Here is a 12,131-nt window from a genome sequence, read left to right as displayed (position 1 = left end):
AAGACTGTAGTATCATATGGTCTTCAGGGAGTGCAGGGGCCAGGGGCACCCAAGTGACTCTGGGGAGGCTGTAGTGGGAATGTCTGGGTTGGGGCTGGGGCGTGCTGCATAGTAGCTCTGTCACCTCAGTGCACTGCCCAAATGACAGTGCTGTGCTCTTCTCTTCAGGGTGACCGAGCTCTCTGTTCTACTGACCCAGGCTCAGAAGCAAAATGAAGATTATGAGAAGATGTTAAAGGCTCTGAGAGAGGCAATGGAGATCCTGGTACATGATCCTTTGTTCGGGAAAGGAGTTGGGAGTGGGCCTGTAGGTTCCTTGTCCTTTATGGATAGATAATGCAAGATACCAGTTAAATGTTCCTTGACAGAATGCTAAAAAATAAATATTGGCTGAATCTGAATATTCATTCATTCATTCATTTTTGCATTCACCAGTAAATACTGTCTACCATCCCTATATATTCCTGGGGAAACTACAACGATGTATGCATGTGGTGTGTCCTCATCGGAGAGAGTGGGACATACATTAAGAGGCACCTGGCAAAGGATGGGGATGTGTGATTCAAAACCTAGTCATATGGGAAATAACTGAGGAATATGGCAATGGTTAGCTTGGAGCAAAAAGGGCTTGAGGAAGATATGATGGCTGCCATCACAAATCTGAAGGACTGACATTGGGGAAAAGAGTTGACTTGTTTGATGTTTTCCAGGCGGGCACAAGCAATGTTGATGACTAGAAGTCACAGGGTGGTAGAGTTTGTCTAACAGCTAGAGCTGCTCAGTAGGTGAACAGTCTGCCCTGTGGAAGAGTGAGGTTTGTGTCTCTGGCTTCACATTTGCCAGAGATATTATCAAAGGGACTCTCTAAAGTTGGACGTGAGAACCTCTGGCTTGATTCCACATTTCCTTTCGTTTCTAAGAATTTTGATCTCTTTTATTAGGCGGGTCCTGTATGCCTATCCTCATGCAAACCCCTGGTATTATCTGAGCTGGCATCTACAGGGATTCAGAGTTGTTTATGCCTTTTTGGTTCCTTTTGATCAGGAATTTTCAAATTCAAATGTGCATAGTACCCAGATAATGCCAAAGAGTGAAGTGGGTTCCCTTGTAAGGATTTGGGTTTTCTAGCGCTATCGTAGTTAGTTTTGAGTACTACAGGGGACACTTGATTTCAATACTGAGAAAATGACAAGGCATAGTAGGGACTCCAGACCCTAAAGAATACATGTCTCATCTGGAGGAGACACCCACTGTTCAACTTCAGGAAATTATTGCCATGTAGGAATGGGGGCTGGTCTGGCCCATCTGTTAACTTTTTATTTTTTATTTGTATTTGTATTTATTTCTTTTTTTTTTTAAGTAGGCTTCACACCCAGCATGGAGCCCAATTCATTGCCCAAACTCACGACCCTGAGAGTAAGACCTGAGCTGAGATCAAGAGTCGGATGCTTAACCAAATGAGCCACCCAGGCTCCCCTAGCATCTGTTAACTTTTTGAGAAAAGCCAGAAAGTCAGAATTTCTCAATTCATAAAATCTCTCAATGTATAAACGATGGTTCAAATTTTGTGTAGGCCAAAGAAAACACAGCTGCAGGTCTGTGTCTTGAGGTCTTCGCTAACAATATGATCAGAAGGAACTGAGGAAATCTTGAGTCTTCAAGTTTAGCCTTAGATCTCAAGCATCTGTTTGCTGTACAGAAGCAGCTGCCATTCTCCCTCCAATGATAGCTGATATTCACTGAGCATTTCTTTTGTGCCAGGCACTATGTTGAGTAATTTATATGCATCTTTTTCATTCAAGCCTCAACAAAAATGTGTGAAGTGGTTGCTGTTAATTATTCCTATGTTAAAGAGAATGAAGCTCATAGAAGCAGTTGCCTAAGGTTACCAATCTTAGGAAGGTGATAGAGCAAGAGCTCTAATCCAGGCCGTCTAATTTGGACCTCTGACTCACTCAATCTGAACTCTTAATCACCACATCACACTGTCTTCAGAGTCCTGGGACATTAGTAGCACTCACGTGTGGTCAGAGAAAAAGTGGGGTTGACAGAAGAGACAGAATGAGATTCTGGTTGATTTGGAGGGTGGAATGATAGATGCTTCTGAGAGGTTGGCTCACAGCTCTATCTTTTCCCTGTTCAGGAGAAAAATCATGCAGAATTAATGGACCATGAGGCATCACTTAGTAGGAATGCCCAAGAGGAGAAGCTGTCTTTACAGCAGGTGATCAGGGATATAACCCAGGTACTGGTAAGCCTTCTGTTTGTGGTAACTGGGCTATGGCTCACTCCTCCCCAGGCCTCCATGTCCTCTTAGTCATGCTTAGATATTCACTCTCTGAGGTACTTGGGCTTAGGGACTTTGGGTAACGAGTTCTCTGAATGTATTTGAAGACCGGCACCCTAAGGGGTAGCTAAGCATTCATGTGCTAGCACTGCCTGCTGGAACAGGCCCTCTTAGTGCCAGCTGCAGTTCTCAGGCCGGTGGCTAGATTCTGGTCTTTGTTACGTCGGTATCCCCTTTCTTCATTTCTTCATTTATTATTACCTCAGAAAGTGCTCTTGTTGCTAGTCCTAGGTTTGGGTGACCAAAGGTGAGGAGTTGGAGAAATCAATCCTTTTTGCTCTTAGATACCCTCCTCCCACCCCCCTGGGAGAGGAGCTGAGAAGGAAAACATCAGGTTGGCCCAGCCTGTAGTATCACGTCTTCTGTGTGGACTCTAGGCCTTGGTCGGCAGGGTGGTGACTGTGCTGTGGTGGGTTTCAGGTCATGGTGGAAGAAGGGGACGGTATGACCCCAGGCTGTGGTCACGAGAGCTCCTTGGAGTTGGACCCTAGTGGCGACTTCTCCCAGTTTGATTCCCAGGACCCAGGCAAGGCTCTTACTCTGGTGCGTTCAGTGGTGACTCGAAGACGCCAGGCTGTGCAGGTGAGAGCCCCACCATTCCTCCTCAGCCACGGGAGTGGGTGTCTAAACTGATTTGTGCCCCAGGCACCCTCCTGGCCTGGACTGTCCCTTTCACTATGTTGACTAGTCATGAGTTGTCTGGTCAGTACCCCCAAAGTGCTCTTTAGAAGCTCTCAGTGTCTGCCCAGTTGTACATGTGGGTAACGGGCACCATTTTCTGTGCATTTCACTTTGCACGCAACTTTCGTATAGCATTACACAAAGGTATGCAACCGGAGCCCTGGGACACCGTGGGTAAGTGTTCCCCAGCTCTGATGGTCCCAGCCACACTAAACTATCTCCATGACCGCCCCCACTCCCCCAATTCACATGTGAAGATGATGGACTCTGAGACTCTGGGAACCACAGAAGCCCAGTAATCTTTGATCCTCTGTCTTCTCGACTGGCTAAAACTGGCCACATCTCTTTTTTCTTTTTTTAAATGTGTATTTATTTTTGAGAGTGAGAGCAGGAGCAGAGGGGGGCGGAGAGAGGGAGACAGAAAATCCAAAGCTGACTCTGTACTGACAGCAGCAAGCTTGATGCGGGGCTCGAACTCATGAACCGTGAGATCATGACCTGAGCCAACCGACTGAGCCACCCAGGCGCCCCTTGACCAGCCAGATCTCTATTCTTAGCTTACCCCTGTACCACCCTCAGCCCCCTCGCCCAGCCCCACTCTCAGGCCCCTGACGCCCCTCCTTTGCTCTTTCCTCTTGCTCACCATCTCACTTCTGTTACTCTCCCTCCCCAGGACCTGAGGCAGCAGCTTTCTGGCTGTCAGGAAGCTGTGAGCTCCTTGCAGAGGCAGCATGATCAGTGGGAGGAGGAGGTCAAGGCCTTGAGACAGAGGCTGCAGAAACTCACCGGGGAACGTGACACTCTGGCAGGGCAGACCACGGACCTCCAGGGAGAGGTGGAGTCTCTCAGCAAGTAAGCAGAGGGCTGTTCATCCCGCCCCTCCCCCCGAAGTGACTCTGCGGTCACACAGTTCTGGGCTGTCTTGCTTTGTGTTCTGCTTATTCCTGCTCACTCAGTTTTGGATCTTTGTGATGACAAAAACAAACAACAGTTTCCCGCCTAAAAGGAAAGATGAGGGTTTTTTTTTTAATGTTTATTTATTTATTGTTGAGAGAGAGAGAGAGAGAGAATGTGAGTGAGGGAGGAGCAGAGAGAGAGGGAGACAAAGAATCCGAAGCAGGCTCTGCGCCATTAGTGCAAAGCCTGACGTGCGGCTCGAACCCACGAACCGTGATATCATGACCCGAGCCGAAGTTGGACGCTTAACCGACTGAGCCACCCAGGTGCCCTGGAAGATGAGGTTTTTAAAGGAAACAGACACCTCTGTCCTTTGACCCTGTGACGTCTGCTTCCGGGAAGGATTTGAGGTTCCAAGGTTTCTGCTCATCTCTGGACTCCATGTTCTAGGGAGCGAGAGCTCCTGCAGAAGACCAGGGAGGAGCTGCAGCAGCAGCTGGAGGTACTGGAGCAGGAGGCGTGGCGACTGCGAAGGACCAACATGGAGCTTCAGCTGCAGGGGGACTCTGCTCAGGGCGAGAAGGAGGAACAGCAGGAAGAGCTGCACCTGGCTGTCCGTGAAAGGAAGCGCCTGTGAGTGACCGGTCCCCTCCTTCCTAGGGCTTGATTTTCCCTTCGGTTCCACACCCTCCTCCACCCCACCCCCATCTCTTAGGAAGTGGAGTGAATCACAGCCTGGCGTGCAGTGTGCTCACATTAGCTTCCCGCTCCTTCTTTTGCAGAAAGATGAATACAGAAAGTTCACCCAGGCTTTTCTGAGCACCCATAAGGGCTGCGGGGGATACAGAAGCAAATAAGACACAAGCACTGATCTCAAGCAGTGTGTGGTCTACTGGGGGAAAACAGAGAAGTAAATAGCAAACTGTGCATGAGGCCAGATGAAGTATGAATGAGATAGAGCTTCAGGCTGGGTCCTCTGGGAGCATGGGAGTGAGAGTTAACAATTGAAAGTTTCATGGAGGAGATGGTGGCCTTTGAGCTGGGCCTTGACATGTTTGATTGTGGAGAGTGGGAGAGGGGCAAAAGGGACAGATCAGCAAAGATGTTCAAGGTGGGCTGGGCTGGATGAGGGGTAGGACTTCATTCTGGGAAGTCATGGGAAATGAGTTGGTCTAGGAAGGGAATTCCAGAGTCAAGAGACCAGCTAATCTGTAAATTCCCCTATATAACGTCATAGAGAAAGCAAGGACTTTCAAGCTGGCAAAAGTGTGGTTTAAATTATGGTCCTGCCACTTGGGCAGATTACTTTATTTGTAAGATGGAGATGATAGTATTTACCTTGAAGGAACACAGGGAGATTAGAATGCTGTTTTGCAAAATGCTGGCATAGAGCCTGGCATGTGGTATGTCTTCAGTAACTGGTGCCAGTTACAGTACAGGTACAGTTACACTTTTGGCATATGTATCCCCCTCCTCTCCTGTGCCCTAGCTCCTTGCAGCCAGTAGGCATGAAAGGACTTCTGTAAGGGTCATGACTCGTGCAAGTAATGGTCTCTCCTGTATCAAGGAGGAGGAAAGACAACCCACAAAGATGATTATTTGTTTTTAAATTTAATTAGTGTGAATCGATAATACATTTATCAATATTTATAATGATCTGGGGGCGCCTGGGTGGCTCAGTTGGTTGAGCAGCCAACTTCAGCTCAGGTCATGATCTCACAGTCTGTGGGTTCAAGCTCTGCATCGGGCTCTGTGCTGACAGCTCAGAGCCTGGAGCCTGCTTTGGATTCTGTGTCTCCCTCTCTCTCTCTGCCCTTCCCCACTCATTCTTCTCTCTCTCTCTCTCTTTCAAAAATGAATAAACATTAAAAAAATTAAAAAAATATTTATAACGATCTGAAAGTCAAAGCTACTTAAAAAGACAAACACAGAGATATACCTCTCTGCTTCATCCATCCCATTTCCCTTCCTTCCCATTTAGATTGCTCTCTTGGGGTGCCTGGGTGGCTCAGTTGGTTAAACATCCTCTTGATTTCACCTTAAGTCATGATCTCACGGTTTGTGGGTTAGAGCCCCACATCAGGCTCTGCGCTGGGCATGGTGTCTGCTTAAGATTCTCTCTCCCTCCCCCTGTGCCCCTTCTCCCCTCAAAAAAAAAATAATTAATTGCTTTCTCTTTATCTTTCCAGCTACTTTATGCAAATATATGTATATATTCTTATTTCTCCCAATTTCTTGCCTTTTTCACTGTATATGTCATGGAGGTCATATCAGTTTTTAGAGAGCTTCATTCTTTTGCTTGGCAAAGGTAATTACACTCCTGTTCCCTTCTGGGGTGTGACCACTCCCTGAGATGGCCCCCAGCCTCCTCTCTTTCCATTGTAGTCAGGAGACGCTGGCAGGCCTGGAAGCCAAACAGTCCGAATCACTCAGTGAGCTGATCACACTTCGGGAAGCCTTGGAGTCCAGTCACCTGGAGAGGGAGCTGCTGAGGCAAGAGCAAACAGAAGTGACCGCGGCACTGGCCAGGGTGCGTGGGCCTCCACCCCTCACTTGCTGGGTGGTGTGGGTGGCTTGGAAAGTTATGTTTCTAGGCAAAGGCCATACGGCCTGCCTCATTCTTCACCCTTCAAGCCTCGACCCTTCATATTTCCTGCATCACTTATTAGTCTCTGCTTTTGGGTTCTGTCCCTCCCAGTGTACTCTACACTGGAGTTAGAATGCTTTTCAAAAGTATAAATCTGGTTACATCAGTCTCCTTCCTGTAACCATTCAGTGGCTTCCCAGCTGCTTGGTGCCACATTCAAAGCCCTTTGCCTTCTGGCTTCCTCCTCTGTCTATAACCTGTCCTAACTCCCCATATACCTGGACTCCTGCCACAGCTTCAGTTTCGCCATGCATTTTCATGACTCTGCTGCTTCCCACATACTCTTCACTTCCCACGGACTGCTTCTTTCCTCTCTCTCTCACCACAAACCGCTTCTCACCTCTCAATACCCAACTTAATCGTCAGCTCTCCTACCAAGCACTTTTGGCTCCCCTAACCTCAATGAATGCCTTTTTTTTTTTGAGTTTCCAGAGCACTTTGTGCTGACATTGTGTATGAAGTCATCACAGCAATAGTTGTTTCTACATCCTGATGTCTGTGCCTCTGTAGTATGAGCTCCTCTCTCACTTCTCAATGAATGAACAAAGGAGTGAATGAATGAAGGGAAAACTTGTTTCAAATGTAAGGGAAGGATTGGAGCGTTAACTGATCTCTGTACAAGGACGGCAGCAATTGTTGGGGATGTGAGCTGTTCACCGTGGTGGGAAAACGTGAACACGGAAACCCTTTAACTCTCTTTGTTTTTAGGCAGAACGGTGTGTTGCGGAGCTGTCTAGTTCTGAGAACAGCCTGAAGGCAGAGGTCGCCGACCTTCGGGCTGCAGCTGCAAAGCTCAGTGCCTTAAATGAGGCTTTGGCCTTAGATAAAGTTGGACTGAACCAGCAGCTTCTCCAGGTGAGCACAGATTTCTCTGATCCACAGAGTAAGGGCTGGGCCCTGACAGAAGGCAAGCCAGTGACTGGTAAAGCTCATGCCCATGACAGGGAAGAGTCCTTAATGGATCAGTGCAAGATGGATCAGTTCCCAAATGTGGTCCTAAAATGAGCAAAAGGAACATTGACGGAACAGAGGGCAGCAAAGACTATAAGGCCTGGGCTTAGCCGTTAAAAATAGTCTGCTCCCACACCTACAGCAGAACCACCTTTGGGCTGGAGGGTAAAATCTCCAGGGCTGGGAAGGAGGCCTGTGCCCTCTGGAAGGAAGACTCAGTTTTTAATCCCATTGTGTGAGATAATAGCAATCTCGAGAAAAGGATCTGCTAAAGAGCCTACATCTCAAAGAGTGTGTTTCTTATAGGTTGCAAAGTTAACATGTCTCTTCACTGCTCCTATTCCCTTGAGCCCTAGAAATGTTCCAGATTCCCTTTATTCTGAATTCTTTAAGAGTAGGGTTTTGCCTTTTTAATCTCCACCCCCAGCATCAACCCATCTAGTACCTGGAAAACAGGCACCAGACCAAATGAATGCATAGTCCCCCTCTCTTACAAGCCCTCCTGTGTTTCTCCTATGAGTCATAGATTCATGTCTTACTTGGACTTCCGTCTTAGCACTTGGTCTATAAACTGTAACCATTTGTCTTTGATGCCTTTCCCCTTTTGACCAGTAGTTGGAACAGGAGAACCAATCTATGTGCAGCAGAATGGAAGCAGCTGAGCAGGCAAGAAGCACTTTGCAGTTGGGCCTGGCAGAAGCCGAGAGGAGTAGGGACTCCCTGCAGGAGAAGAACACTCACCTGGAGGTTCAGCTGCAGAAAGCAGAGGAGACTGGGGCTGAGCTGCAGGCAGATCTCAGGGGCATCCAGGAAGAGAAAGAAGAAATTCAAGAGAAATTAAGCGAGGTGAGAACACAAAACTGATACATCCCATTAAGATACCACACGTACTCAATGTAGAAAATGAAAACTCAACAGAAATGATTCAGGAAGTGAAAAGGTCTTACTTCCTAAAAGTGACCAGTGTTACTGGTTTCAGGTACATCTTCCCTTTTTTTTTTTTTTAACCTTTTATTTTTATTATTTTTGAGACAGAGAGAGACAGAGCATGAACAGGGGAGGGTGAGAGAGAGAGAGGGAGACACAGAATCTGAAACATGCTCCAGGCTCTGAGCTGTCAGCACAGAGCCCGATGCGGGGCTCGAACTCATGGACTGCGAGATCATGACCTGAGCCGAAGTCGGACGCTTAACCGACTGAGCCACCCAGGCGCCCCATATCTTCCCTTTTTTTAAAACAATTCCCAGGGGCGCCTGGGTGGCTCAGTTGGTTAGGCGACTGACTTCGGCTCAGATAGTGATCTCACAGTTCGTGAGTTCAAGCCCCGTGTCAGGCTCTGTGCTGACAGCTCAGAGCCTGGAACCTACTTCAGATTCTGTGTCTTCCCTCTCTCTGCCCCTCCCCTGCTCACACTCTGTGTCTCTTTGTCTCTTAATAATAAATAAACGTTAAAAAAGATTTTTTTTTTAAACAATTCCCATAAGAATCCTTCAGATTCCTTACTACTTCACACTTTCCAGTTTGAATTAGATGCCTTTTCCTGGATGCTCTAACAGTACCTCCTGCATGTTCCAGCCGCCACAGCCTTCTCACTGTATTATAATTATCTGTTTACAGTCTCCAGCATTAGACCAAAAGCTCCTTGAAGGCAAGGCTGTGTCTTAGTTGTTTTTATTCCTCCATCTTTTAGCACAATGTCCAGCACATAGCAGCGGCTCAGTAAATTTTTTCTGAACCAATGACACAGCTCAAAGATCATCTTTTGCCTCTACCAAACTTCTCACTGCCCTAAAATGATACAAATTTTCCTTCCCAGAATCCCTTTCTCAGAGACTGATTGCTTTCTTCCTGATGATATACATGTTTTAATTCTAAAGACTAAAAGCTCCTTAGAGGTAGTTCTCTTGCAGCCCTAACCCCGGGTCTTGCACAAAGGAGAACATGCTTCCTGGGCTGGGAGTTCTACAGGTTGATGAGGGAAGTAGATAAATGCCACTTATATGAGTGGGCAATGCTCAGGACTCACAGAGCTGGGTCCAGAGTCTCTGAAGGGCCAATGCCCCAACCTGGTGATAGCAGCCCCAGGGGATCCTGCCTCTGCCCTGTAATCTCCCGGATTTCTCCCTCTCAGGCTCACCATCAGCAGGAGGCAGCCTTCGCTCAGCTGGAGCAGCTGCATCAGGAGATGAAGCGACAGGACGAAGTGCTTGCTCGGGAAGTGCAGGAGAAGGAGGCCCTAGTACGGGAGAGAGCAGGCCTAGAGGTGCGGCTGCAGGCTGTGGAGCGAGACCGGCAGGACCTCTCTGAACAACTACTAGGGCTCAGGTAGGGCCCACACGCAGTTCAGCCAAGGACAGAGAGAGTTCTGCAAGGCAAGGAGTAGCCAACCTAAGCTCCCTGCCCAAAGTAAACGGGTCCTAAATGAGTTATGAATTTGTAATTGCCGCCTAATTTCTCTGGGTAGTCAGTACTTAGAATCCAACTCCTCTTAAGGAAGGTTAAGGGGATGGATGGGTAAGAACTCTTCCTTATTCCTGAACCTGACAGCTCAGCCAAGGAGCAACTGGAGAGCAATCTGTTCGAGGCCCAACAACAAAATTCTCTGATAGAGGTCACCAAGGGACAGCTGGAGGTCCAGATTCAAACTGTCACTCGAGCCAAGGAAGTAATTCAAGGTGAGACCCCTCCTCTCCTCCCCCCCCCCCCCCAGTCCCCGCAACTGGGATGGGGACTCTTCATTCCATGGAGATCTTGAAAGCCTGGAAGCAAATGGGAAGCTCAGAGGTCCTCCTCCAGCCAGGCTCAGGGCTTCTCGGACGGAAGTTGTTTATGAGATCTGGGGAGAAGGGAGAGGGGAAGAGGGCAGAGGCCCAGCGAGAGATACCTGTCCCTGGCATCTTAGGGGAAGTGAGGTGCCTGAAGCTGGAACTGGACACTGAACGGAGCCGGGCAGAGCAGGAGCGGGAGAACGCAGCCAGACAGCTGGCCCAGGCTGAGCAAGAGGGGCACACTGCCCTGCAGCAGCAGAAGTCAGCCCATGAGGAGGAGGTGAACCAGCTCCAGGAGAAATGGGTAGGTCATGGATGTGGCTGGGGACAGGAGAGGCAGATGTGGCCTCCCTTCAGTGAGTGCTCCACCCGTTGACTCTTGGGACAGATATTGCTGCTTATAAGAGTGAAACCTGAGCAGGACTAGCCTGGTCCCATGGTGTAAAATCCAACTTCTAGCTAGTAATTGAGCAATATATGAAAAACACTAAGAACAATTCCTGTCATGTATGTAGTAAGCTCTATATTTGTGTTAACTATTATTGTTGTTGTTTGAGTATGTACAGAGAATTAAACATGGATCCTGGGATTTAGGATTGTTATACTGGCCCCAGGATGTAAAGGGAGCAGAGGAATGCCTTGGACCCCTTCTTGTCTAATTCAGAACTGTATTTCTTTTATCTTTTAATTATATAACTTAGTCTATTTGCTTTTATTGTGACTATAGGTATATTTGGATTTATTTCTACTATCTGATGCTATTTTTCCTGCTTTTTATATCTTTTGGGGCAGGGAGGTCACCTTTCTTAACTTCTTTCAGGGAGTTCAATTGGATGATTAAGTTGTATTCTTTTCTGGGTTCTTTTTCTCTCTCTACTACTTTGGGTGGTCTGTTCTCTATTTTTAAAAAAATTTTAGTTGTTTCCTTTAATATTTAAAAATACATACTTAATAGGGGCGCCTGGGTGGGTCAGTGGGTTAAGCAGCTGACTTCGGCTCAGGTCATAATCTTGCGGTTCACGAATTCAAGCCCCACATCGGGCTCTGTACTGACAGCTCAGAGCCTGGAGCCTGCTTCAGATTCTGTGTTTCTGTCTCTCTCTCTGCCTCTCCCCTGCTCATGCTCTCTCTCTTTGTCAAAAATAAATTAAAAAACAAAAACAGGGGCGCCTGGGTGGCGCAGTTGGTTAAGCGTCTGACTTCAGCCAGGTCACGATCTCGCGGTCCGTGAGTTCGAGCCCCGCGTCAGGCTCTGGGCTGATGGCTCGGAGCCTGGAGCCTGTTTCCGATTCTGTGTCTCCCTCTCTCTCTGCCCCTCCCCCGTTCATGCTCTGTCTCTCTCTGTCCCAAAAAAATAAATAAACGTTGAAAAAAAAAATTTAAAAAACAAAAACATTAAAAAATTTTTAAAAATACATACTTAATAAAATCATAAGTTAATCAGTATGTTTACCATTTTCCTGAATGACACAAGGCCTGCATTCACTCCTCCTGACCTATGTACTGTTTTATTCAATGTGTTTTGTTTTAACTAGTTTGTTAACACCACAAATTATTTTGACTAGTTTTCAACCATGAACATTTGTTTAGATACACTGAAAAAATTACAAATGATTTTCACTCATCATCCCTTCTTGCATATCAGACATTCTATTTGGATTTATTTTCCTCCTTGAAATAGAATTTCTTTGGTGAGGGTCTGTTGGTAATTAATTGTCTGAAAATATTTCTATTTTACTTTTATTCTTGAAAGATAGTTTCATTGGGTATAAAATTCTAGGATGATAGTTATTTTCTCTCAGCATATGCATTATTCTATTGTTTGTGTCAAGAAGACCCT

At 47.0% G+C, this 12,131-nt stretch overlaps 1 protein-coding gene and 1 long non-coding RNA gene across 2 annotated transcripts in view; one reads left to right on the top strand and one right to left on the bottom strand.

Moving 5' to 3' along the window:
* CEP250 (centrosomal protein 250) overlaps positions 1-12,131 on the top strand; it is a 51,872-nt gene that overhangs the window by 13,499 nt on the left and 26,242 nt on the right. Inside the window, exons 8-18 of the mRNA XM_047068198.1 lie at positions 169-265; positions 2,144-2,245; positions 2,768-2,929; positions 3,702-3,880; positions 4,376-4,558; positions 6,311-6,455; positions 7,281-7,427; positions 8,139-8,369; positions 9,655-9,848; positions 10,071-10,198; positions 10,426-10,595. Coding sequence (XP_046924154.1) covers positions 169-265; positions 2,144-2,245; positions 2,768-2,929; positions 3,702-3,880; positions 4,376-4,558; positions 6,311-6,455; positions 7,281-7,427; positions 8,139-8,369; positions 9,655-9,848; positions 10,071-10,198; positions 10,426-10,595 — 1,738 coding nt within the window. The remainder of the gene's footprint in view (positions 1-168; positions 266-2,143; positions 2,246-2,767; positions 2,930-3,701; positions 3,881-4,375; positions 4,559-6,310; positions 6,456-7,280; positions 7,428-8,138; positions 8,370-9,654; positions 9,849-10,070; positions 10,199-10,425; positions 10,596-12,131) is intronic.
* Positions 4,409-10,165, bottom strand: LOC124503272 (uncharacterized). Its single transcript, XR_006960142.1, has 3 exons — positions 9,661-10,165; positions 8,265-8,306; positions 4,409-4,536 (listed from the first exon to the last, which is right to left on the bottom strand). It is a non-coding gene; the product is annotated as an uncharacterized LOC124503272 (long non-coding RNA).

This window comes from Lynx rufus, unplaced genomic scaffold (assembly GCF_022079265.1).
Source record: "Lynx rufus isolate CCGP_SWC_20201006 ecotype Redwood Valley unplaced genomic scaffold, mLynRuf1.p SCAF_8, whole genome shotgun sequence".
NCBI lineage: Eukaryota > Metazoa > Chordata > Mammalia > Carnivora > Felidae > Lynx > Lynx rufus.
The sequence above is the reverse complement of the archived record's forward strand: the minus strand, read 5'-3'. Positions and strand labels throughout refer to the sequence as shown.